The 24,261-nt window shown below is 40.5% G+C and overlaps 1 protein-coding gene across 1 annotated transcript in view; it reads right to left on the bottom strand.

Annotated features, from left to right (window-relative positions):
* Window positions 1-9,376: 9,376 nt before the first annotated feature.
* Mkx (mohawk homeobox) overlaps window positions 9,377-24,261 on the bottom strand; it is a 64,497-nt gene continuing 49,612 nt past the window's right edge. The window contains exons 5-6 of the mRNA XM_013014656.1: window positions 9,670-9,703; window positions 9,377-9,563 (exon numbers count right to left, since the gene is read on the bottom strand). Coding sequence (XP_012870110.1) covers window positions 9,377-9,563; window positions 9,670-9,703 — 221 coding nt within the window. The remainder of the gene's footprint in view (window positions 9,564-9,669; window positions 9,704-24,261) is intronic.

Genomic DNA, 24,261 nt, shown 5'->3' with positions numbered 1-24,261 from the left:
CACAATAGCGATAGCATTTCAAGTTAAATTCCCCAAAGTGACAAGTGTATTGGAGCTGCAAAATCTCTCAGTTTCTTTTAGAGGAAATGAAAACTGGTGTTTCCGCTAAGGAAAATTACTTGGGGTATCCACTGAAAGAGAAATTAGTTCAAAAAGTCCAACCTAAGCAGACATTCATACATATGTTTATCAGAAAGGAATATGTAAAAATGTTCTGAAAGAAAACAGAAAAATAGTCCCATATGCCTATCAACAGAACACAGGCAATTTGTGATATAATCACTTGACGATAGCACCGTATTTAGCCATAAAAAAGAATGAATTGGCATGATGTTCAACAAGATAGATGAACCTCACAGACTCAGTATTGAACAAAGGAGCAGATTTACCCATGTAACACGAGAATTATGTTTATTTAATTTCAAGATAGGTAGAGATCAGAGAGTTTACTTTTGGGAGTTTAAAAATATTAATTATAATATTCTTATTATTCTTGGTCAAGGTGCTGCACAATTATGTTCACTTTGTTAAAAAGTTGTTAGTTTCTCTTTGTGATTTTTTTATTTAACAATTTATAAAGGCCTAGAAAAGCATTCGACATCCGTTTAGAATAAAATTTCTTTTTTTCCCACCTTTGGTCCTAGACCAGGACTCAAACTCACTATCTGATGCTTTACACTCATTGGCAGCTGCCCTATCATCTAAGCCATGCCTCCAACCTCTAGAAAAAATATCAAAACAAATCCAGAAAGCATAATGTCTTAAAATTAAAAAAGAAATATATATACCATACATTTTATTACGTAAATACTTAACTATTAGAAGTGATTCTGTTGATATAAGAAAGGATATAGGAGGACTCACTACTAACTCTATCATTAAATATTGTTCTAGAATTACTAGGAATACTACAGGGTATTATAGGACTGTAGCAATATCACAAGAGTATAAGTATCAGAAATCCGTAAGTCTTCATTACTTGAAATAATATGGTTGTTTCCACTTACTGTGTATGTCACTAAAAGTTAATATGAAGAAAGAGCCTGGGAAACCTTGAGGAAAAAAAATATAAGAAGGGATTATATAGACCAAATAAATAGGTTCGAAGCAAATGTTTAGATTAGTTGATTAGTAGAGTTTTGAGACAATAAAATAGGTTTCCTTTGGCAGGGGGTAGTGTTTGAGGGAGAGCCAGATACCCAGCTTACTTTTTATGCAAAATACATTCCCAGTATATTAAGGTTTAAACATACAAAAATAAGCCAGAAAACTAATGATAGAAAACATATGCAGATCTTTTTGGAATCTTGGTACTAAGTATATACTGGTCCTATTGTGAGTGCTTTCAATATTAGAATTTAATTCATACAATAATAGGAAAGTGGTATTATGGTCTATATCCCCCCTGCCTCATTTTTTTTAACCAGTCCTGGGGCTTGAACTCAGCTTCTAGGCTCTATCCCTAAGCTTTTTTGCCCAAGGCAAGCACCCTACTACTTAAGCCATAATTCCACTTTTCAGCTTTTTGGTGGTTCATTGGAGATAAGAGTCTTACAGACTTTCCTGCCTAGGCTAGTTTTACTTTTCGATCCTCAGATCTTAGCATCCTGAGTAGCTAGGGCTATAGGCCTGAGCTATCAGTGCCCAGATATGGTTTGTACTTCAAATGAGTGTACTGAGGCATTAATTGGTCAAGTGTCATACCTACATTGCAGAACCAGTAGCAGAAGGGAGATGATTTGACCTCAGCCCCAGATTGAGCTCTAAACTACTCTGCTCCTCTGTGTCCACAAGGAGCAAATCTATGTAGTACCCTCCTGTCCTAATTCTGTGTATGCACCCAGGACTTTTAAAGTGTTTCAGATATTGAAAGGACTCTAAGTAAATTTTGAAATGATTTTTACTGAAAGCTGTTGAATAATAAGGAATGGTGGGGATGGGGAAAGGAAGAATGAGGGGTTGAGTCTTAAAATATGGTATGTGCATGTGTGAAATATGACAGTAAAACTCCTTTGAACAGTTAATATATACTAAAAAAAAGAATGACAGGAATGTAGAACAGGTCCTGTCTGGGGTATGAATACTAGTAGAAGTAGAGAGGGTGAAAGAGAGGGTGTGTGTGGTCCCTATGTTTTGTGTACATGTGTGATAGAGGACCAATGAGATTATTGAAACTGGTATGGAGTGAGGAGAGAGTGGATGAGGGAAAATGACAGAGGAAGTGAGTCTGGTCAATCTGTACGTCTAGACACGTCACAAAGAAGCATCCTTGTTTGATGAATGAATGCTAATGAAAATGTGGGAAAAATAAAATTAACTGGGGAATAGTTACAATATTTATAGGTAAGGCACAAAAGAACTTACATGTGAATCACAGACAATGAAAAGTAAAAAAGAGAAAAAGCACAACTAATTCACTGAAAAGACACATTGCTGCCAGGCGCTCATGACTGTCATCCTAGCTAATCTGGAGGCTGAGATCTGAGGATCACGGTTCAAAGCCAGCCTGGGCAAGAATGTCCATGAGACTCTTACCTCCAACAACCACCAAAAAACCGGAAGTGGAGCTGTGCCTCAAGTGGCAGAGTGCTAGCCTTGAGCTGAAGAGCTGAGGGACAGCGCCCAGGCCCAGAGTTCAAGCCCCATAACCAAACAAACAAACAAAAAAGACACTGCTGACACAGTGATAAATACAACAAAAATGAAAAAATGATGGAATTGCTTTTACCTCATGTTGTCAAATCTTAAACAATTTAATAATGGTCAATGTTTTGATTGAAAGTATAAACTGGTAGAAAATGGTAATTTGGGAATATTTATCTAAAAATGTAATGGGCCTGTCATGACACTTTAATACCACTCTGAATATCTAGTCCATAAAAGACTACATGGCTGAAGATTTATTTATTCTAGAATGTTCTTTCAGAGAGTGTTTATGACAATATTCCTCAACGTAAACCAACCACATGAGTACAGCTGATCTTTTAGTTGTTTTTGTTGTTGTTCTGGTCCTGGAGCTTAAACTCAGGTCCTGGGCACTGTCCCTGACTTCTCTTGCTCAAAGCTGGCACTCTACCACTTGAGCCACAGCTCCACTTCTGGCTTCTTTTTCTAAGTACTTTATTGGAGAAAATTTCTTTCCCAGGATGGCTGTGAACCACGATCCTCGGATCTCAGCCTCCGGAGTAACTAGGATTATAGGCATGAATCAGCAGCACTGGGATTTTCTTAAACAAAATTCTCTTGAAGAAACCAGTAAAGTGATACAAACTTGTTTCTCAACGTAAAATAGAACATTGAGTTGCACCAGTTTTAAAGCAGAAATACCAATGGGTATTTTCTAAAAAAAAAAAATTATAATAGCCCCCAAGTAAGATCTTATGCATTCATTTAAGTAAACCCACGTGCGCGTGCATGCGCGGACACACACACACACACACACACTGATAAAGACATGTATGTACAAGAAAGAAGTTGTTGAGTAATATATAGCAGTGAGTGAAAGCTGAGCAGGTACAAGTATAGGTGTGTGGTACATGGTGTATTGAGTGTGGTATATGGGGCACTCCCATAATCCTAGCTCTGTGGGAGGTGGAGGTAGGTTTGTGGTTCAAGGCTAGCTGAAGCAAAACCACAAGATCTTATCTAAAAAACAAATTAAAGTCAAAAGGATTTGGGTTGTGGCTCAAGTGGTAGAACCCTTGCCTAATAAGTATATGGCCCTGAATTTAATTCTTAGTAACACACACACACACACACACACACACACACACACACACACACAGGTAAAGGTTGTACTTGCACTCTATACAAAAGGTATTGATGGCCACTATTATCTTGGGAAGTGGGACAGTGACCTTGGAGAAAAAGGACCCAGGAATTTTCATTGTTTTTCTTACAGTTAACAAGTCAAATCTAGGATATTATAAAACCCTAAGTTTAACATTTTGTTTAAAGTCAAGAATACTAATCATTCTATCTCTGGTCATGTACAGAAATCAACTAAAAATAGATGAGACAGGGACTGGGAAAGTGGCTCAGTGGTAGAGCGCTTGCCTTGCATGCATGAGGCCCTGGGTTCGATTCCTCAGCACCACATAAACAGAAAAAAAAAGCCAGAAGTGGTGCTGTGGCTCAAGTGGTAGAGTGCTAACCTTGGGCTGAAGAGCTGAAGGACAGTGCCCAGGCCCAGAGTTCAGGCCCCACAACCGGACCCAAAAAATAAAAAATAGTAGATGAGAGAATTAAATGTAAAACCCAAACTAGAAACTATTAGAAGAAAAAGCATCATATAAACATTTTATGACATTGGCTGGCTAAGAATTATTTCTTGGATACAACACCCAAGGTTCAGGTGACAAGCAAAAATAATGAAATTAAATTATAACAGACTAAAAATCACTTCCACAGAAACCAATTAACTGAGTGAAGAAAAGAATTACTGAATGGAGAAAATATTTGCCAACTCTATCCAATAGGAGGTTAATATCCAGAATATATAAGGAACTCCACTCCACAAAAGAAAAAATACAAACAATTCCATTTAAAAACAGGCAAAAAAAAAAAAACCTTAGTTGACGTTTCTCAAAATAAAATCTAAGCCCAACACTGGTGGTTCACGTCTGTAATCATAGCTACTTAGGAGGTTGAGATCTAAGGACAGTAGTGATGGAGTTAGCATGGACAGAAAAGTTCCTGAGAATCTTTTCTCCACTTAACCATCAAGGAACCGGAAGTGGAGCTGTGGCACAAAATTGTAGAACACTAGCCTTGAGCAAAAAAGTACAGGGACAGATCTAGGACCTGAGTTCCAGCCCCATACCCAACAACAACATCACAAATCTAAGAATGATCAACTAACATATGAAGGAAATGTTCAATGTCACTAATTAAGAAATCCCTATTGGGTGCTGGTGGCTCATGCCTGTAATCCTAGCTTCTAAGGAGGCTGAGATCTAAGGATCTTGGTTCATAGCCTGCCAAGCAGGAAACTGTAAGACTCTTATCTCCAATTAATCACCAGAAAACCAGAAGTGGCACTGTGGCTTAAAGTGGTAGAGCACTACCCTTGAGCAGAAAAGCTCAAGGACAGTGCCAAGGCTCTGCCTTCCAGCCCTAGGACAACACACACACACACACACACACACACACACACTCACATATTTTATGGTTATTGCGTGTATTTGGCAAATTAACTTTTTGTCCATCTGTAAGATGGGGTCTGGATCCTAGAACATGGTGAGGTTGTATTCAGTTTTTGCAGCATGACAATCAGTCCTGAAAAGTCTGATCACAGAGCCTTACACTTGGAAAGACGCAAAGATGACAGGCCATAATATGGATCTGATGAAGCACTTCATGGAAAGCACAATTTATAGGAGTCAGGCCCTTGGGGCTTAGCTGGAACAATCATCACCATCACCAATCATATGCAGTTTGCAAAGCATATTTCTGTCTCACTACCCCACAACTGGCTTTCGGAGTAGGGAAATCCCATGGACTTAATTTTATCCATGCCAATGCTGGGCTTAAAAGATGATGATCATTCCTGAGTCACTACAAAGTAAAGTGGAAAAGCCAGTAAGTGGAAGGTTTTACATGTATCCCCCTCTGGCCAAGCTACATGTTCAACAGAAGAGGCTAGCCGGCCTCTTTCACTCTGAGTTTATTTATATGATGGGATGTCACTGAGCTGCATGAGTTAAAGGGCAGACCATTGGCTGTTAGCATTGTTGGCTAAAGGTTGCTGCATGGAACAGGCAAGGAATACAGGCAGTAGCCAGAGCTCTTCTTAGTCCTTTTACACAGTGCGGAGTTGGCCAAATAGAGGGGAAAAGGATTCTTGTTTTATCCAAGTGAAGGAAGCGGCTGCACACCTAGTGTTTTCTATGGGCACATCGGTCCCTACTTACCTTTGCTCTCTTTTGAGCTTTATGAAGAAAGCTCAAAGTGAATATAAGAACTCATCTTCCTTGAAGGTCTTTAACTCTGATAACAGCTTTCACCAGGCCCTGTTGTCTTCCATGTCAGATATTTTCCCATCCCCAGAGCCTTCTCTTCTGCTATTTATGTCTCATTTCCATGCCTATTTTCTTATTATAAAATTGGGTGATTGTGTCTTCCATTTATTGAGCAGCTATTTTCTATCTGGCACTGTAGTAGACATCTTATAAGGTGTCCATTTCCTCAAATTTCCAGCAAATGTGACAAGATGTATTACTTCCTACCTAGTAGATAAAGAAATGAGAGACTAGCCAGGCTCCGGTGACTCATGCCTGTATTCCTAGCTACTCAGGAGGCTGAGATCTGAGGATCATGGTTTAAAGCTAGCCTGGGCAGGAAAGTCTGTGAGACTCTTATCTCCGATAAACCACTAGAAAACCGGAAGTGACACTGTGGCTCAAGTGGTAGAGTGCTCGCCTTGAGCTGAAGAGCTGAGGGATAGCTCCCAGGCCCAGAGTTCAAGCCCCACGACCGACCAAAAGAGAAAAAAAAAAAAGAAATGAGAGACTAGTGGCCAAGTCGCAGCTTGCAGGAGGGAGGGACAAAGTAACGACTCAAACAGAGATCTTCCTGGCTTCAGAGCATACCTGTGGGAATGTTTATGCGTTCCCTACTCAAAGAAGGAATGGACTGAACAATGCTCCTCTTTAAATGATGTATTTCAATAATTACAATCACACTCTCTTGTTTGGGTTTTCAGAGGTGGGTTGATAGTCTCATGGGGTATAATTCTAACTACCAAGGTAGTGACACACATCATATTCCTTACAAAGCAAAAGAGGATTTGGGCTTAACAGTGATTCCTCCCCCTGGTCAACTTGCAAAGGAAAACAGAATTCATGTGATCACTGAGGTCTAGAGATTAACTTTTATTTTAAACCTGTCAAGAATTCCTGGTAGTTATTCATTTTACTAAAATGATTACAATATGGCAAAATAAAGAAGAGAGATAATCCCATTTCTCTACCATATAAATGATGACTAGGAGTCTCAGCTGTTGACTCAATGTTGTTCAAGAGTTTTTGGAATGAAAGACTGAGGGGACTTTTATTCCCCAAAAGTATGAAAGCAGCAAAAGTAAATTAAATTAAAAAGTAATTGCAATTGCAGATATTGCCAGGGAGGTGCTAATTATGAAATCTTTTCAATGTTCTTAGAGACTAGACTCCGAGGTTTGGTATTTTAATGAAATCAGGAAGCTAGCCATCTGATACTGGCCTGGTATATGCTGTTTCTTTCTTTTTTTTTCTTTTCCTCCCCTTTTTGTGGTCCAAGACCTGCATGCATACTCAGTGTCTGTCACTTTTGCTCACTGGCTGACTCTCTATCACCTGAGAGACACCTTTGATCCTGTATCTATAGTTTAGAACACAAAACAAGTCTGACTTTAAAAAAAAAAAAGAGATGGCAAAAAAGTGAATCATAACTAATTCAGATAAAATACCACCAGCACTCACTCATCTATCTGAAATATGTTAAAACAAAAAACACTTTTATTAAAACATTCAATACCAGAATAACTTATAATAGTATGAGGAAGAATGAAGTATTTTTGTCTTTAGTTTTCATTGACATGCTCACATTTTGGCAAAATTGTCTTGTAACAACTCCAATGTCTTCATCATGCATTTCTAACTACGGAAAGACATAAACCAAAAGAGCTCAGTACATCATCTGCTCATACAGTCATAACTTACATACTTTGCTTTGAACTTACTGTTATTGCAAACTGCAATTCAAAAAACAAAAGTAAAAAATTATCTATACAAAATATTTTTTATATCAAATTATCTTCATTACACTAAATAAACCCAGTCCCCCAAATGCTATGTTACAGGAAAAAGTGTCCTACAGTTTAGATCAAGACTGTTGCTGTTTGTAGCACAGACAGAGCAGCCTTTGGTTTTAAAAGCATTTTTGCAAAATAAAGAAAAATGTCACCATATGGCTGCACTATTGGCTCTTGTTCATACACATACACACAAATGCTTTCCAGTTTTAAAAAAACCCTACAAAATAGATTACTACCCAGAAAAAAAATCCCATAATATCGTCCAATCCATGTCTCAGCTGCATACACACTCTGGCGTATTTGGCATCCCCACTGTTTATTTAAGTTTAAAGTCTTCCCAAGTTGATTAGAATATTATTGTTAGACTGAAAAAGATACTCTTCTTTCTTGATATTGATTATTCTCACTCAATGGTAGTTTAATTTAGAAACAAAATATTCTTTCTTTGAATGCATGATTTCATTTAATTTTTACTTAAATATCCTTTACTTGGCAAAATTCAGAGAGGGTTCAATGTTTTGTTTTCCATATGTTTCAAATTTTTAAAAAAGTCAATTTTATGTATGTAGATGGATTATCCTAGAGGGATCCATTTCCTACGTTGTCTTGTTCTCATTGCAATACAAATTGTCTATCAGCAATTGTAATTTGAAATGAACCAAATAAAAACCATTTTAGTCATTTCATATGAGAAAAGTTTCCATCACAGAAAAACACTGAACTCTTAATGCAAACAGGATTATGCTCTCAAGCCAAACTGTAGGTTTAGTTTTACACAGGAACATTTTCAGCCATTTATACAGTAAACTTAAAAAAAAAACTTCAGAGAAAGAAAATCTAAATTAGTTCTAGAGAGCCTGGTGCTGCCTTCAAGCCATGTTTCACCAGTTTTTTTTTTCCTGATACAATATGCGCACTGCAATTTTAAAGTAGTTTTGAAGGAATCTTAAATGTATACACTGTATGGATCACTGCACCTTTCACTTGGGTTTGCAACGTCAGATACACAGACAAAAATACATGCACAAAATTTCCACCCTGGCTCCGAACAGCACAATGAACAACTTTCAATCCTGTAGTCGTCCTTTTCAAAGAACATTTCATATGGGCTGACCAGATTTCCAAGTTGTAGCATGTGAATGAGTGAATACATTTCAATGGCTTCGAGCAATTCTCAGTTCAGTCCGGCAACGCTTAGTCCTGTCTGCAGCGGTGCCCACAGACTGATAAACACAGGGAACTGACATTTTGAGGCACAGCTGTGTGCACTGTGCCCACGTTAAAGCATATGTTTGTCTGATTGTTTGTTTTCCCCTCAGAAAGCAAGGCACTTACTGTAATGGCAATGCAGACGTGTTTTTATGCATAGTTTGAGTAACATAAAATAAGTTAATATTTTTGATTAAAATAAGTTCTTTTTTATAATTTATGTCTTTTTGGAGAAGCAACTACGTGATATATATTTAGGATAATTAAAAATAAGAGGTTTGAAAGGGAGTTGATTTCACTCCTGCTTCGGCTCTTAGGATGAGGACGTTATGCAAAACACACAGACACGGAACACAATGGTTGGATGGATGTTTAAAACTGCTGTGTGAGTGGCACTTTGACCGTCTTAACTTCAGCTATGTGCGAAGACTTCTGGATGATGCAGCTCGCTGTTCCCTGCAGTTTGTCTTTTCCTTGTGCAAGATTTGTTAAGGCCATGGCGGCGTTGATCTCCCTCCAGTATGTGTCATCTTTGCTCGGTCCCTTTCTGTGAGCTGCACTGGATTTAAGCAAAACAGACAGAAAACGATCAAACTCACTACAGTTTGCACTCAAGAGGACATCCTTACAATGCATGAATGGTAAACAAAAATGGTTTTGCTCACCTGTCACCCTTACTGGGTCCATTTTCCAGAGTGTCTGTGAAGAGAAGCAAATAATCAATTACTACTCTCTCTCTCTCTCTCTGTCTGTCTTAGCCAGTACCAGGTCATGAACTCAGAATTGCATATTCACCTGGCTTTCTTGCTCATAGATGGTATTCTACCACCTGAACCATGCCTCCAGCCCTTGTTTTCAAAAAAGAACAAGTAGCTTATTAAGCTTATTTCTGCATCCTGAATTAAGACTCAAAAAGAGAGAGAGAATTAAGATGAAGGGCTGGGAAGGTGGCTCAGTGGTAGAGTGCTTGCCTTGCATGCATGAGGCCCTGGGTTCGATTCCTCAGCACCACATAAGGAAAAAGAAAAAAGCCAGAAGTGGCGCTTTGGCTCACGTGGTAGAGTGCTAGCATTGAGCTGAAGAGCTGAGGGACAGCACCCACGACCAGACCCCCACAAAAAAGAATTAAGATGAAAACAGATAATAAATAAAAGCTACTCATGAAGCTGAGATCTGAAGAGTGCAGTTCATCAAAGCAAAAAATTCCAGGACATTCTTATCTCCAATTAGCTACCCTGAAACAAGAAGCAGAGCTGTGGCTCAAGTGGTAGAGTGTTGTTGGCCTTGAGTAAAAAAGCTCAGTGACAGAGCTCAGACCTTGAGTTCAAGCCCCAGTACTAGCATGTGCACCCCCCCCCAGCCCCACCACGGGTAGCTTTGGGTGATACGCAGCAGTGGAGCCTCTTCATAGGAAGTCAGTATCTAGAGAGAAGATGCTGACTGTGCTTAATCTTGTCCTGCTGTTCTTCTGCTGTGTAACTTTGAACAGATTACAATGTATCATTAGGTCTGGAATTTGAGTCCTTCAGGTAGAATTTTCCATGAAGCTTCTGAGGATATCTACAGCTCAACATTCTGTGATTTCAGAAAGCAGGACTGGCAAATGATTAGTTGTTAGTTGCCTCTGATTAATTAGCAGATGAGTAAACTCACAGTAACTCAGAAATCAGGAGCATCAGAATAAGCAAGTACCAGTCCTGAATCTCCAAAAGTGTTTGAACACTCCTGGCGCTGCTGTGGTAGGAAGCTGGGGAGGATGCTGGCTTGGTAACATTTGCTCTCTTACTCAGAGCATGAACACCTCCCAAACGCACAAAGAAAGAGAGAGGGGGGAAAGACAGAAGGAAGGAAGGAAGGAAGGAAGAAAGGAAGGAAAGAAGGAAGGAAGGAAGGAAGGAAGGAAGGAAGGAAAAAAAGAGTGAACAAGGTGAAAATGGCTTCTTAACTTTGAATGGAATATGGTCTGAGGAACACCAAAATTGACACTGGAAGGAGGGCTGCATACGGGGTGAAGAAGGATAGCAAGGCTGAAAGGCAGAAGAATATGGCAGGGACTTTCAGCTCAAGAGACTGAATCTTCCTAGTGTTTAAGCCACTATGGTCACAATTGTCCATAACAGCAAGCATCTGGGAGCTATAGAATGAAACATTGTGGTGCATAGGGAGACCATGTAGAACATAGTATCGACTCTAAGCTCTTCTTATTTTTCAGCTTTTTCACATGGTCTTGGTCTCTGTCTTCCCATTTTTCTTTCCCCCAACTCAATATTTACAATGCTTCTTCATTTTCTCTGCAACGCTAGGCAATGCATCTTCATTTCCTAAGTTTGAGCTCTAAGTCAATCTAGAACTGGAAGAGACATGACAAAAGAATCATTACTTATCAATATTCCTGGACTATAATATAATTGTTCTATAACAGTCTGTTACTGGATTTGGCTCACTTTCAGAACAGAAGATCTTGGATGAAGAATTCAAGGCTGGACAGAGAGATAATGAAAGCAGGAGCAGATTTATTAATACAAAGCAAGAAAAGATAAACATGTATTCCCTAGACAGAGGTATGGGCAGACCTGCCCGGGAGGTGCCAAGCCCTCAGGTTTATAGAGGGCTGTGGACATGAGATGGTCAGTCTTAGGAAACTGGGTTAGTGTGTCATTAACTTCTGGAGCTCATGGCCTTGGATGGTCAGAGTGAGGTTTTTCATTTTTTTGTGGACTGCAGGGGACTGGGGTCAACAAGATTCTTCTGAGTCACCCTTTTAACTCAGTGTGTCAGGATGTGATTTTGAAAAATAATATCCAAGTCATGTTCTTTCTCAGCCATGTTTCTGCCTGACTCTTATTTCACAATTTAGAGCAGGATTTCTCAGGGCAGAGATGGACAAGAGAAACAACACCTACTGATTTCTTTAGCTGCCATTTCCTGCATGGGGAGCAGGAAATATTTTTCTGTCTCTGTCTCTTTCTTTCTCTTCTCTTTCTCTCCTTCCCTCTGTGTGTGTGTGTGTGTGTGTGTGTGTGTGTGTGTGTGTGTATGTGTGTGTCTCCTCCTCCTCTCATTTATCTTGACATTTGAGCCATCTAGCTGGAGCCTGCTGTTTCCCTTAATAGTGCACTTTCTCTCTGTCTCTATTAAACTCTTCACCTCTTAAAAAAAAAAAAAAAGAAGAACAGAACAGAACTCTATAACCTCGAGGGCCAGGTAGCTAAGGTAGCTAAGTCTCCATGCCATTTGTGAAAACAAAAATAGAGAACATCTACTAATATATCCTGAGGTAAGCCAGATGACAAAGGTTCACTGTGAGTGCAACGTACTTAGTAAACAAATGACAAGGTTGTTATGACGAATAGCAAGGTGAGTTCCTTCAGTGTTCATTCATTGATGAGAGGCAGTTTTGTTTGAGGTTTCGGGGATCCTGAGGATGAGGGGGACATAGGCTCTATGAACATTAGGATAGTCTCTGTCTGGAGCCTTGTCAACTGTTGAATCTTTGGGTCCCATGAGGTTGGCTCACATGGTCAACTGGGCCTCTGTTGCTTTTGATAATATGGGGTTATAAACCTACTCAGGTACAGGGGAGAAAGTAATACTGAGTTTTAGTTTATATTATCTTGACCATCCTGTGTGCCAGGCTCTATTCAAAGGCTCTATTTGTGTTGTAACTTAATGAGAGCTAGTGACTTGGCCCGTGTGAGCACGTTTCTGGAACCCACACTCCATTCCCTGTTTACTCCTAGAACTGATACATCTTTACTCAGTAATCACCAGCACAGCGAACAAATCAAAGTCCTTGTCTAGGGGAGGGGTTGTTGGAGACTTTTCAGGAAGAGAGGGAGAGAGAGACAGAAACAGAGTCAGAGAGACAGAGACAGACAGAGAGACAAAGAGAGAGACACAGAAAGAGAGAGAGAGAGAGAATATTTCAGCCTTTCCCCAATTCTGTCCACAAATTGCAATAACCCTACTGCCAAAGTGAAACAATAGGTTATGGAGATATTTATTCAAAAGAAAGATTTGGCAAAAGCAGAAGTTCCATGAAGCTCCGGTAACATTAGGGAAATAACAAGACATCATTTAGTAAAGTCATGTAAATGTTTCACAAGCAAAGCTGGCTCCCATATACCAAGATCCCAGAATCCAACTTCCTACCTGAATCAGGAGCTCAAGGAGAGTTAACTCCAAAGGTAGCCGGTGGCTATCAAATATGTAATGGGACGCGGAATCTGGAAATGGTATCACTGCATGGAGCATGCATCGGAAGGTGTCCTGTGCAGGCCCAGGGAGCACTTCTTGTTTCAGAGGAGGCCAGAACTTGTGTGTTCTGCAGTCTCATATGTGCTGGCACTCTCTGGGGCCAACACCTTGAACTTGTGCCACCAAGAAACAAGTTTGCTGCAGCCAACTGCGAAATTATAACATTCTGCTTATTCTTGGGGGTATATGTGTTTTACCCTTTGGTGCCTATGAAAATAACTTTGAAGTGTAAAAACCCAAGCTCTAATCCCCATTTTGGTCATCTTTACAAATGTCCCGGGCGGTATTTAGAAGACGGAAATTTTGGTTTTATATGAAGGTAGATGGGCACACTTGGTGTCACAGGTATGGATTAGGGTCCGAAGACAGAGAGAAAGCCTTCATAAAGATTGCCAAAGAATAGAAGCATCTTGGATCTCTACTCCTAGTCAGTGTTAAAACCACATCACAAATGTCAATTTTCAGTATTTTAAACCAATCTGGAGTTTCTCCGTGTCCAAGGTGGTTGGAGTTCAGAAGTAAATTAGAAAGTATTATTATGGCCAAGTGCTAATAGCTTATGCCTATAATCTTAGTTCAAGAGGTGGCTCAGAATTAGTCCAGGCATAAAAGTCTATGAGATTCTTATCTCTAGTAAAGCAGTTGCTAAAAGCCAGAGTCAAGGTGTGGCCTAAGTGGTTTTGACCTTGAGAGGAAAAGCCAAGTCAGAGCACAAGGCCCTGAGTTCAAGCCCTCATATCGGTGCGTGCATGCACACACAAGAAGAGCCCAGTTTCTCTGTTGCTATTACTGGTGGGCTGCCCCATGTCTCTAAGGGTATCAGGCATCTCAAAGCTGCCTTCTACAGAGTACTGAGTTCTGCTTCCCAGATGAATTGGCAAGTAGCTAATAGATACACAAGACCTGGTAGTTTGGGGGACGTATTTTTAAATTCATTACACTGAGATATATTCTGGGATGCATCCTAGCTATTTTAGACAACTGATATCATTTGAGGGCAATTGAGAAAACTTACAATCCATTCATTATGTTAAGGAGTAGTTCTAAATATTATAATATTTTTTTCTCATGTTCTTTCTCTTTGAAGTAAAAAACTGACTGATTCTTTTTCTAGTTCGGCCATCTTGTGTCTTTGCAGCCTTGAGTCATTATTGAAAGAGTAGTGAGGCTATTGTCCCTGTTATCCGGGCCCAGGCCACTTCTGCCCACTGAAAATGGGGTGGTCTCACCAGCTCCCATCCAGGAATGGCACCAGGGGCTCCAGAAACAGGGGAAAGAAAAAGATTCAGAATGCTGCTGAAATACAGCCAGCCTCCGTGAGTCTGTGCTAGTTCTGGTTTGTAGACCATCAGGTTGAAGTTCATTAGCACCCAGTGACTTAGGGTCTGACCCGCACACACTTGCTCATTTGTATCTCTTGCCCTACAAGTAGCTTGGCACAATCTCCCCAAGTCTAAGCTAAAATGCCTTCTTGGCTCCTAAGTTCCAAAAGCCAGCTATGCTGTCAATTACCATAAAAGCAACTGGTTGGCAAGAATAACTTGTCAGAGCAGCCAAAAGAATGTTTTAAGACCAAAAAAAGAAAAGGAGGGAAGGAGGGTGGGGGGGGAGGGAAGGAGGGAGAGGTGGGGGATATAGTTAAGAAAATTTTGGATGCTGTAAACCCCCAAACCATGCCGAAACTTAAAAAGTGGGGCTCCTCTCAGTGTTGGCCTGTTTCCTTGTAAGACCTGAAAAACAATTGTACAAAAAACACAGTTTGGGGAGGCAACTCAAGATGTGTTGTTAGTCCAATAGTTTTGTGGGCCAAAGTTCCTCCAACTTTGATAAAAAATTCCATTTAGAATCGAGCACATGCATTCTAGTAGCTGTTCATGAAGTAACATCTGTTGTCTTGAAAAAAGAGAAAATGTGGCTGAACCTTTTTTTTTTTGGTCTGAGCTTTTTTTTTTTTAATTTAAATTTTTCAAATTTTAAGTGAACCCTAAAGTTGGGATTTTTAAAGTGTTCTATAAAATAGCACTCACTGCACTGAAACGTAAATAAGATTAGCCTATGAATATTTTTTTCCATTAAAAACTCTGAAAGTCATATAGTACATGTTTCCCTAAATTAAAATAGAGAGAGTAAGTAGTTGGAAAACAGGAAACTTTGGAGACCTGGGAGAGGGAGGTAAATGAACGGGAAATCACTAGGGACGTGGTACTGCTGAGAGGAAGGATAGATCACTTGAATCAGAATGTGAGAAATGGGCCCCACTCGTTTCTTATCTATGATTATTAAAGAAGAGGTTCTCAGCACCCATAGGATGCTCTTGTGGAGACACTGAAAGTGTGGAGCTATGAGCAGGAGGGAGCACCCAGTGGGCCATCACGTGGTACATGACAGGACAGACACTGATGCTTCTCATTTGCTTCTCCTCTGCTGCCCATAGTGGTTGGCCTGCATTGATAATTTTGTATAGCCTGCAAATGATGTTATAAATACCCAGTGGTCCTGGACAGTCAAAAGGTTCCCCACCCTTTTATCAAGCCAGAGATCCCAACACTACTCTTCTGCACATGTGGCCCATCTGGGGACTATTACTGGGGACAGCCGGTGTGGCCAGCTAAGGTTTACTGTATTTCTGGATCCAAGTAACATGGAGCATTGGGATAACAGATCAGTTTTTTTAAATTATCCAATTATCTATCTACTTTGAAACTAATGATGAAAAGAGCAAGATTCCTAGGTGTAGGGCAGATGTCAAACATCATGGAGGATTACAGAATACCTATAGCTCTAATTGTTCAGCCTCTTCCTAAATGTATTACATGGTCCCTGGGCTCCCTGCTCCCCAGGTCTCTACTTCTGTCTAGCAGGAGAACTGGCTGCTTTTCCCACATGCCACAGACTGGTTCTGATGCCATTGTCCCTGAGCTGTTTTGCTCAAGGCTGGTGCTTTACCACTTGAGCCACACAGCTCCACTTCCAGCTCGTTTTGTGGCTGTTGTTTAACTGGAGACAGAGTCTCATGACTCTTCCTGCCCAAATTGGCTTCAAATCTTGATCCTCAGATTTCAGTCTTCTAAATAGCTCAGATTACAGGCATGAGTCCCCAGCCTTTCTTTCCTTTTTCAAAATAGCATCTGCGGCTTTTCTCTAATAAGAAAGTAAGACAGGTGCATTTTGGAAAATGTGTAAAATAAAAAAGAACATTACCAAGAGCTAATATGAACATTGGCATATATTACCTTCCAAAGTAAGTAGTACACACATTTTTTTGTTTGGTTGTGGGTCTTGAACTCTGGGCCTGGACGCTGTCCCTCAGCTCTTCAGCTCAAGGCTAGCACTCTACCACTTGAACCACAGTGCCATTCCTGGCCTTTTCTGTTTATGGGGTGCTGAGGGATCAAACCCAGGGCCTCAGGCATGTGAGGCAAGCACTCTACCACTGAGCCACCTTCCCAGCCCAGTACACACATTTTTAATGAATTGTTTCTGTATTTGTCTTACAATCTGCATTCTTTTTGTCTCACTGGACTTCCATTTATACAATCTACTGTGAGGGGCTCGATACAAGTGGCTTATGCCTGTAATCACATATACTCAGGTGATGAACACAGAAAGACACTAGTTGAAGATCAGTGTGAGTAAAATGTTATTGAGTCCTCATTGCAACAAAACAAACTAAATAGGCCAGGCGTGGTGATGCACATCTGTGGTTCCAATTATGTGTGAAGTGCAGGTATGAAGATCTTGATCTTGATCTTGACCAAGGCTGTTCTTGGGCAATAGCTTGAGATGCCAGAATGAAAAATAACCTAAAAGGGATGGAGAGTGGCTTAAGCAGTAGAACACTTGTCTAGCAAGTGTGAGGTCCTGAGTTTGAAACTCAGTGTCACAAGAACAACAACAACTACTGTTAGGATTTCTCTGATATGGCAATATTGTGTGTGTGTGTGTGTGTGTGTGTGTGTGTGTGTGTGTGTGTGTCTTCTGTGAAATAGAACTTAAAGAATTCAATATCTACCTCCATCCAATTTAGACTGGAGTGTGAAGAACAGGGATGCTAGGAGAAGGGGTTGGCTGTAGAATAACTATTGCTAAAATTTATTGGATGTTCAAGCCTATGCCAGGCACTATGCCAAGAGCTCTACAAGTCGTAATTGTGTGAGCTGGCACCCCAATCTTTAGTCCACAACTGACACTGTGGCTTAGAAGGTCCAGAACTCACACAGGACTCAAATACTGGACACAGACTGTAAGACTCAGCTCCAGGTCAGCCAGCACTGAAGGTCACATTTTTAACCATAGAATTTCATTATTTACACAATCTGTATGGATAAAGCACCCACCAAGGTCATGATGAAGCCAAATGCATCATTCACACAGAATTGCTGTGAATGATAATCTATTCGAAATCTATTGGAGCTGGGTGTGGTGACCCAAGCCTGTTATCCCAGCTTCTGGAGGAGGTAGAGGTAGAAGACTCCAGTCTGAGGCCAGCTGAGCACAAACTTCAGAAAAACAAACTTAAAAAGCAAAAGGTCTAGCAGTAGGGCCTAGCAAGTATAACAGCCTTAATTCAACCCACAGTACTGCCAAAAAAAGAAAAACAGCTTACTCAGCCTCCTTTCTATACTTTTGCTAGGATTTTACACCATACAGACCCACAAAAAAATGAAAGCTTGTTTTGGTCCTCCTTATGAGCTCATCTGTGAGATTACACAACAGGGCATCTAAAAGTCCTCAGGCATTTCCATATACTTCAGAGACATGTTTCTTGAAATGATTTCCCTGTAATCACACTCCATTAGCTCAGAATAATTTACTGCAAGGTAACTCCTGGACAGTTAGGATTCAATCACTTTTAGATGACATTTTTATCATGATTCTCTTTAGGCAATAGTTTGTTTAGTTGTGCTTTGTTTTGTTTGCCATACTGGAGTTTGAACTCAAGGCCTCATGCTAATGAAACTAGTGCTGTACCATTTGAGCTATGCCTTCAACCATGCTTTTTGCTGGACTCTAGCAGGCTTTTCTTCTTAGACTGGCCTCCAACTTTGATCCTCCATATCTCAGCTTCCTGGATCCCTAAGATTACAAATATGGATCACCACTGCCTGGCTGGTGATAAAAGATCTTGAATGATTAATCAAATATGAATTGATCATTCTAAAGTTGCTATCATTATAAAATGAACAAATTATTCTAGGGATAACAGTCAAAAAAGGAGGTTAAAATAATAATAATAATAATAATTTAAAAAACAGCAGGGTTCTAGTAGTAATCCTAACAACTTAGTAGGCTGAGATTTGAGAATCACAGTTCAAAACCAGCCTGAGCAGGAAAGTACATGAGACATTTATCTCCAATTAAATAGCAACAAAACAAAAATCTGGAAGTGGAGCTGTGGCTCAAGTGGTAGAATGTTAGCTCAAAGATAGTTCCAAGGCCCTGAATTCTCTCTCTCTCCCTCTTTCTCTCCCTCTCTCTTTCCTTCTTTCTTTCTCTCTCTCTCTCTCTCACACACACACATACATACACACACACATACATAGGGGAAAAGAAAGAAAGAAAAAACAAAAAAATCTGGTCATCTGCCACACTTATCTGTGGATGAGCAAATTGCTTCTAATGGTTCCCTTGACCAAAAGTGAGTTCTACCTTAAAATTCTGGTCTGACAGGAAGAAGCCACAGATAAAGCTTGGTGTCTGCTGTCTGTAAAGGTGACTGCTTAGGGAAGAATTGTTAGCTTGGGTTTTGTAAGCATAGGAATGGGGGAAGCTTTAGAAGCTTTCTAAGTAGTAAGAATGATAAATATAACCTGTACTCATATTATGGATGGCTCTAGGTTTTTCCTTTTTTCTTCTTCTTTTGGTCCTCTTGCCATATACTCGCTAAATTATTCACCCAGGGAAGAAGGAGTAAGTGGCTTCCAAAATCGTTTCAGAGTCTGAAGAAAAATCTTTTCCAAAAATGAAGCCAGTGTTTCCTCTAGCCATGGTTGTCACCAGCTGGCCAGAGCTGTTTTTCCTTCCCGCCACCTCTCATGTGGGCTGGCCCTCACCGTGGCTAACTACGCCCAGATGTGTGGATCCGGTGGAATCCCACCTTCATCTGCCTGTCTGTCAGTGCACTCGCCCCTCTAGCTCATGCCAGAAAATTATACTTAGAAGCCACACCCCTCTATGTTGGACCAATGGTGAAGAGCTTCCTGTCAAGGAGTACACAGAATATGGTTATGCAGCCATCAGCATCAAGAATGCAGAGCATCTTTCTGATTGCAGGAGTACCGGTACTTGGGGGTAGGGCTGTTTGGTTCCTTATGCATCATGAATCTACAACCTTGATAACCGGTCCTCCTTAGGTTAGGGTATAAGGAGCTTGTGGCTCCTTCTTAATTCTCTGTTGTCTCTGTGCTGGTAGCATGCATGGCTCTTTGGCCTCATCCATTTGGGCTGCTGCACTGAAAGTACAGGAGGTGGGATTTGTAACATAAAAGAAACTTCTTAGGATAACAGAATAGCACCCAATGATAATGTTTTGATTCACTTTCAGTCTTTCCCACTAATTATATTAGGTATTCTGAAGGCTTCATTATTCTGCAGAGTCCCTTCTTCCTATGTAGTCCCTTTGGGAGCTCAAAGGCTCCACGTGCTACCCCCTCTCCCCACCCCAAGTCCATAGAGGAAGGTGTGGTGGGTAGGTGACCAGACAATGGGTCTGAGGTGTAAAGAACTCTCTGTTCTATTCTTGGCTCTTCATATTAACCATGAGGGTAGCCTTCAGTGAGTCACAGAGGCAGTAAATTCAGTGAGCACAGCCGGGATTCTCAAACAAAGCAGCATCAGCCAGCCCTCTACTCTCCACTAACTCTGGGAAGGTTGAACAGCTGCTGGATATCTATGTGATGTGTGTATGTGTATGCGCATGTGCACATGTGTGCTTGTCATAGAGCTTGAACTTGTGACCTGGTCACAAGGCTGGCACTCTACCACTTGAGCCACACACACCTGCACTTTTGGTGTTTTGCTGGTTAATTAGAGACAAGAGTCTTGGGGACTTTTCTGCCCAAATTGGCTTTGAACAGTGATCCTCAGATCTCAGCCTCCTGAGTAACTAGGATTAGAGGTGTGAGCCACCAGTGTCTGGCTGTCTCTGATTTTTCTGTACTTTGTCACCTACTACCTGGAGGCAACTGAGTTATGAGGTAGTTAGGATCACATGGTTTAATATTTGCAAAATGTTAGAAGAGAGTTAGAGTCCTTAAAACCACATAAATCCTTGCCTTAAAAAATTAACCTCCTACCTCTTCATTTTTCTACATCTGCTCAATAGGGTTGAACAGAGTCACCAGGAAAATTAGCATTGCTTAGAGAATTAATATGAAAACGATTATGTAAGGACAAAATACTTAGCTCTGGGCAAAGACCATCAACTCGGATTAATGGATTAAGTGTGTAGACTCTGTCATCTTCAAGTAAAATAGCCTTCTTGATACTCTTCTGTGCCAAAGTCCCATGGTATGCCAAGACAAAGAACACTGGGATCCACATTAAAGAATATCTGCTACCCTCAAGTGTCGGGTGGATTTTGTTGCTTTGTTTTCTCAAGGGGAATATTTGAGATCTTTTCCTCAAATGCTTCATCCATGAAAGCCGAGTGTCCAGCCAAAGTCTCAGAAAATGACTTCCTAGCTTATGCACAAATAACTTCTGTGTGTCTGTGCATTGTACAGAGAAGTAATTGTCTATAAAAACATTCTGTTTCACGTGCATGTTGGGCACCGTTCTGAAACCCAGATGCACTTACTCTGATTGTGGCTACACTATAATTATGTCCCAACATGCTAAGATTGATCTCCACCCTGCACATGCCTCAATCATACAAGGGCCCTGTCTCCCAAGATGAACTTTATGGTGGGACACTTCAAGAAGGGCTGAGCTGTGTAATAAACACACAGCTGAATGGTGTTATGCTACAAAGCACTACTATGGCTTTCTTCAACAAAAACAACAAAGATTTTTAAATGGAAAAATGTGCATGAATAATAATCTAGAGATGGGCTGGAAAGTCAGGCTCATTGTGTATTTTTGAACGCTTCAGTATCTCTGAAAAACCATCAAAAATCTTACTCTCCTCTGCTATGTGAACTGCAGAGTGTTTTTGACTTGGCCTATGTTGCTATTATGTTATATACTACTCAAAATTCTTCACATTACCAGCTCCAGGAGTGATATTTCGGCCTAGGAGATTGTGGTGTTAAACCGGTCTGACGGCATTAACAACAGAAACAACACATTTTTTTAAAAAAAGGATATTCATAAATATCTCGACTCTTTCAGAAGATTAGCCAATGGGTAATATACTCACAGTTCAACTGCTGTATTTATTTTTTTTTAATTTTTTTTTTTTTGGTCCGGTCGTGGGGCCTGAACTCTGGGCCTGGGCGCTGTCCCTCAGCTCTTCCGCTCAAGGCTAACGCTCTACCACTTGAGCTACAGCGCCACTTCCGGCTTTTTTCTTTATGTGGTGCTGAGGAATCGAACCCAGGGCCTCAGGCATGCAAGGCAAGCGCTCTACCACTAAGCCACCTTCCCAGCTTCAACTGCTGTATTTATTGCAAGAGTAAAAAGACATTTTAGATATAAGATGAACACTGTCATCTATCCTTCTGCTATATTTCAAATATGTTCTAATGTTCTTCATAGACATGAGCCTCAAAATTGTATTTGGTATGTCAGTAGTCTCTGTTCCCACCAGTCTTTTTCCTGTGAGATTTTTTTTTTTTTGGTCCAGTCATGGGTCCTGAACTCTGGGCCTGGTAACTGTCCCTCAGCTCTTCAGCTCAAGGCTAGTGCTCTGCCACTTGAGCCACAGTGCCACTTCTGGCTTTTTTTATTTTTGCTTATGTGGTGCTGAGGAATCGAACCCAGGGCCTCAGGCATGCAAGGCATGCGCTCTACCACTGAGCCACCTTCCCAGTCCCCGGTCTCATTCCTTTTTTTCTTTTCTTTCTTTCTTTTTTTTTCTTGTAATGTTGTGTGCTGGAACTGGGACTTGAATTCAGAGCATGGGCACAGGTTGTTTTGTAGCTTGTTCGCTAAAGGGTAGCTCTCTTCCCCTTGAGCCACAGCTCCATTTCTGGCTTTTTGATGGTAAATTGGAAATAAAGAATTTCATGGACTTTTTAAAAAAAAAATTAGAGCCACTCCTGTGTACCCAATGGTAGATTCCCTAACCTGGAGGACTAGCTCTGGCACAGGAAGCCACAGCAGAATACCTGGGGACAGCTACTGCTTCTAAATGAAGTGACATCCTTCTATTCATTTGTAAAATATGCTGTCATAGCTGGGTACCAGTGGCTCACACCTCTCAGGAGGCTGAGATCTGAGGATCATGGCTTGTAGACAGACAGAACAGGAAAATCCATGAGACTCATCTCCAATTAACCATCAGAAGGCCAGAAGTGGAGCTGTGGGTCAAGCGGGAGAGAGCTAGCTTTGCACAAAGAAACTCCTGGACAACACAAGTTTATGTCCCAGGACTGGCACAAAAAAAAAAAAAAACCCAAAACAAAATCATACAGTCCCTGCATGAAACTCCTTGATACGTGCCATTTTATGGACTATGTACCAGTTAAAATAAATTTAAATTAAAATACATTTATAAAGTCAGGTGCTGGTGGCTCCCACCTGTAATATTAGCTATTCAGGATGCTGAGATCTAAAGATCACTGTCTGAAGCCAGCCTGGACAGAATAGCACATGAGACTCTTTATCTTCAATAAACTACCAAAAAGCCAGAAGTGGCTTTTTGGTAGTGCATGTATTAAATTCCAGTGGCATATAGAGCAGTCTTCATATCTGAGTATACGATAAAAGAGGTTTTTGGATAAAGAAGTAGGGAGTAAGTTGCTTAAACCTAACAAGCTGATATTTTGGGGGTATGGTTAATACAAATATTGCATCAAACACAACTCACCTGCAATAAATAGTTTACTCATGGCACAGGATTTGAAGTAGAACCCACAAGTAAAAAGACAAATGGACTCAATAAGTAAGTGATCATATGCAACTTCTGTAGAACACTGTATGGGTGGTTCTCCTACAACATGGAGTAACAGGAATCCCAACCTTCTCCCTAAACCTGGAGTGTGAAGGATGAGGTAATAAATGGCAAGCTCCTGGAACATAACCCAGCCAGAGGTGGGCCTATGGCCTCTGCATTCCACAAGTGAAGAAACCCTGGAGAGGAGCTGGCTCCAGTTCCGTGGAGGGACCAAGGTCAAAGTATGACACATTTCTCCTCTGGTACCTTAAGGCTACAATCTATTTCCATGGGATACTGCTGAAAAGAGAACTCATGAGAGAATTTCTTCAAAGGGTCGGCCTCTGGATGGCATCTCTGATTATGAAGTGGTTTAGGAGCCTTGCTGTGGCTGTGATACAGGGGCAAAGGGATGCTTTGTGGGGAAAAACTGATAGGAGTGGATGGCTTTTTATTAAAAAAAAAAAGGCAGGGATTCCTAGATCTTTTCTTAACTGTTGTATTGCAAGTATTTCTTGGTTGTGTAAAAAAGTTGCTAAAAGTTGAAAGCATGCTTTTTTTTTTTCTTTGTTGTCCTTTTTCTGGGAGGAGTAGGAAAAGGTGAGCACCGGAATAGAAGGAGAATGGGTGAGTGAATGCAGTCATTGTATTCAATATACACTATGTAAAGATGAACGATGGAACTTGTGGCTATGGATGGGAGGGGGAAAATGGGAGAAAGAGAAGGAAGGGGTAACATTGTTCAACAAAAATAAATGTACTCATTACTTGACTTATGAAATGGTAGCTCTTTGGTACAATTCCTTAAAAATAACATAACAATAAAAAATTTAAAAAGAAAACATGTTCTTGAATTCCTAGTATTCCATAAGGGTTGACTTAGTTTTAAGTAATATACCAAGTTCTTGTTTCTGCCTCTGTAGGTATAGTGGATATAATGTTTTTCAGTATCAAGATTTGAACT

The sequence above is a fragment of the Dipodomys ordii genome, unplaced genomic scaffold, assembly GCF_000151885.1.
Source record: "Dipodomys ordii isolate 6190 unplaced genomic scaffold, Dord_2.0 Scaffold24, whole genome shotgun sequence".
NCBI lineage: Eukaryota > Metazoa > Chordata > Mammalia > Rodentia > Heteromyidae > Dipodomys > Dipodomys ordii.
Note: the sequence above shows the minus strand (reverse complement) of the source record. Positions and strands in the feature narration are given on the sequence as shown.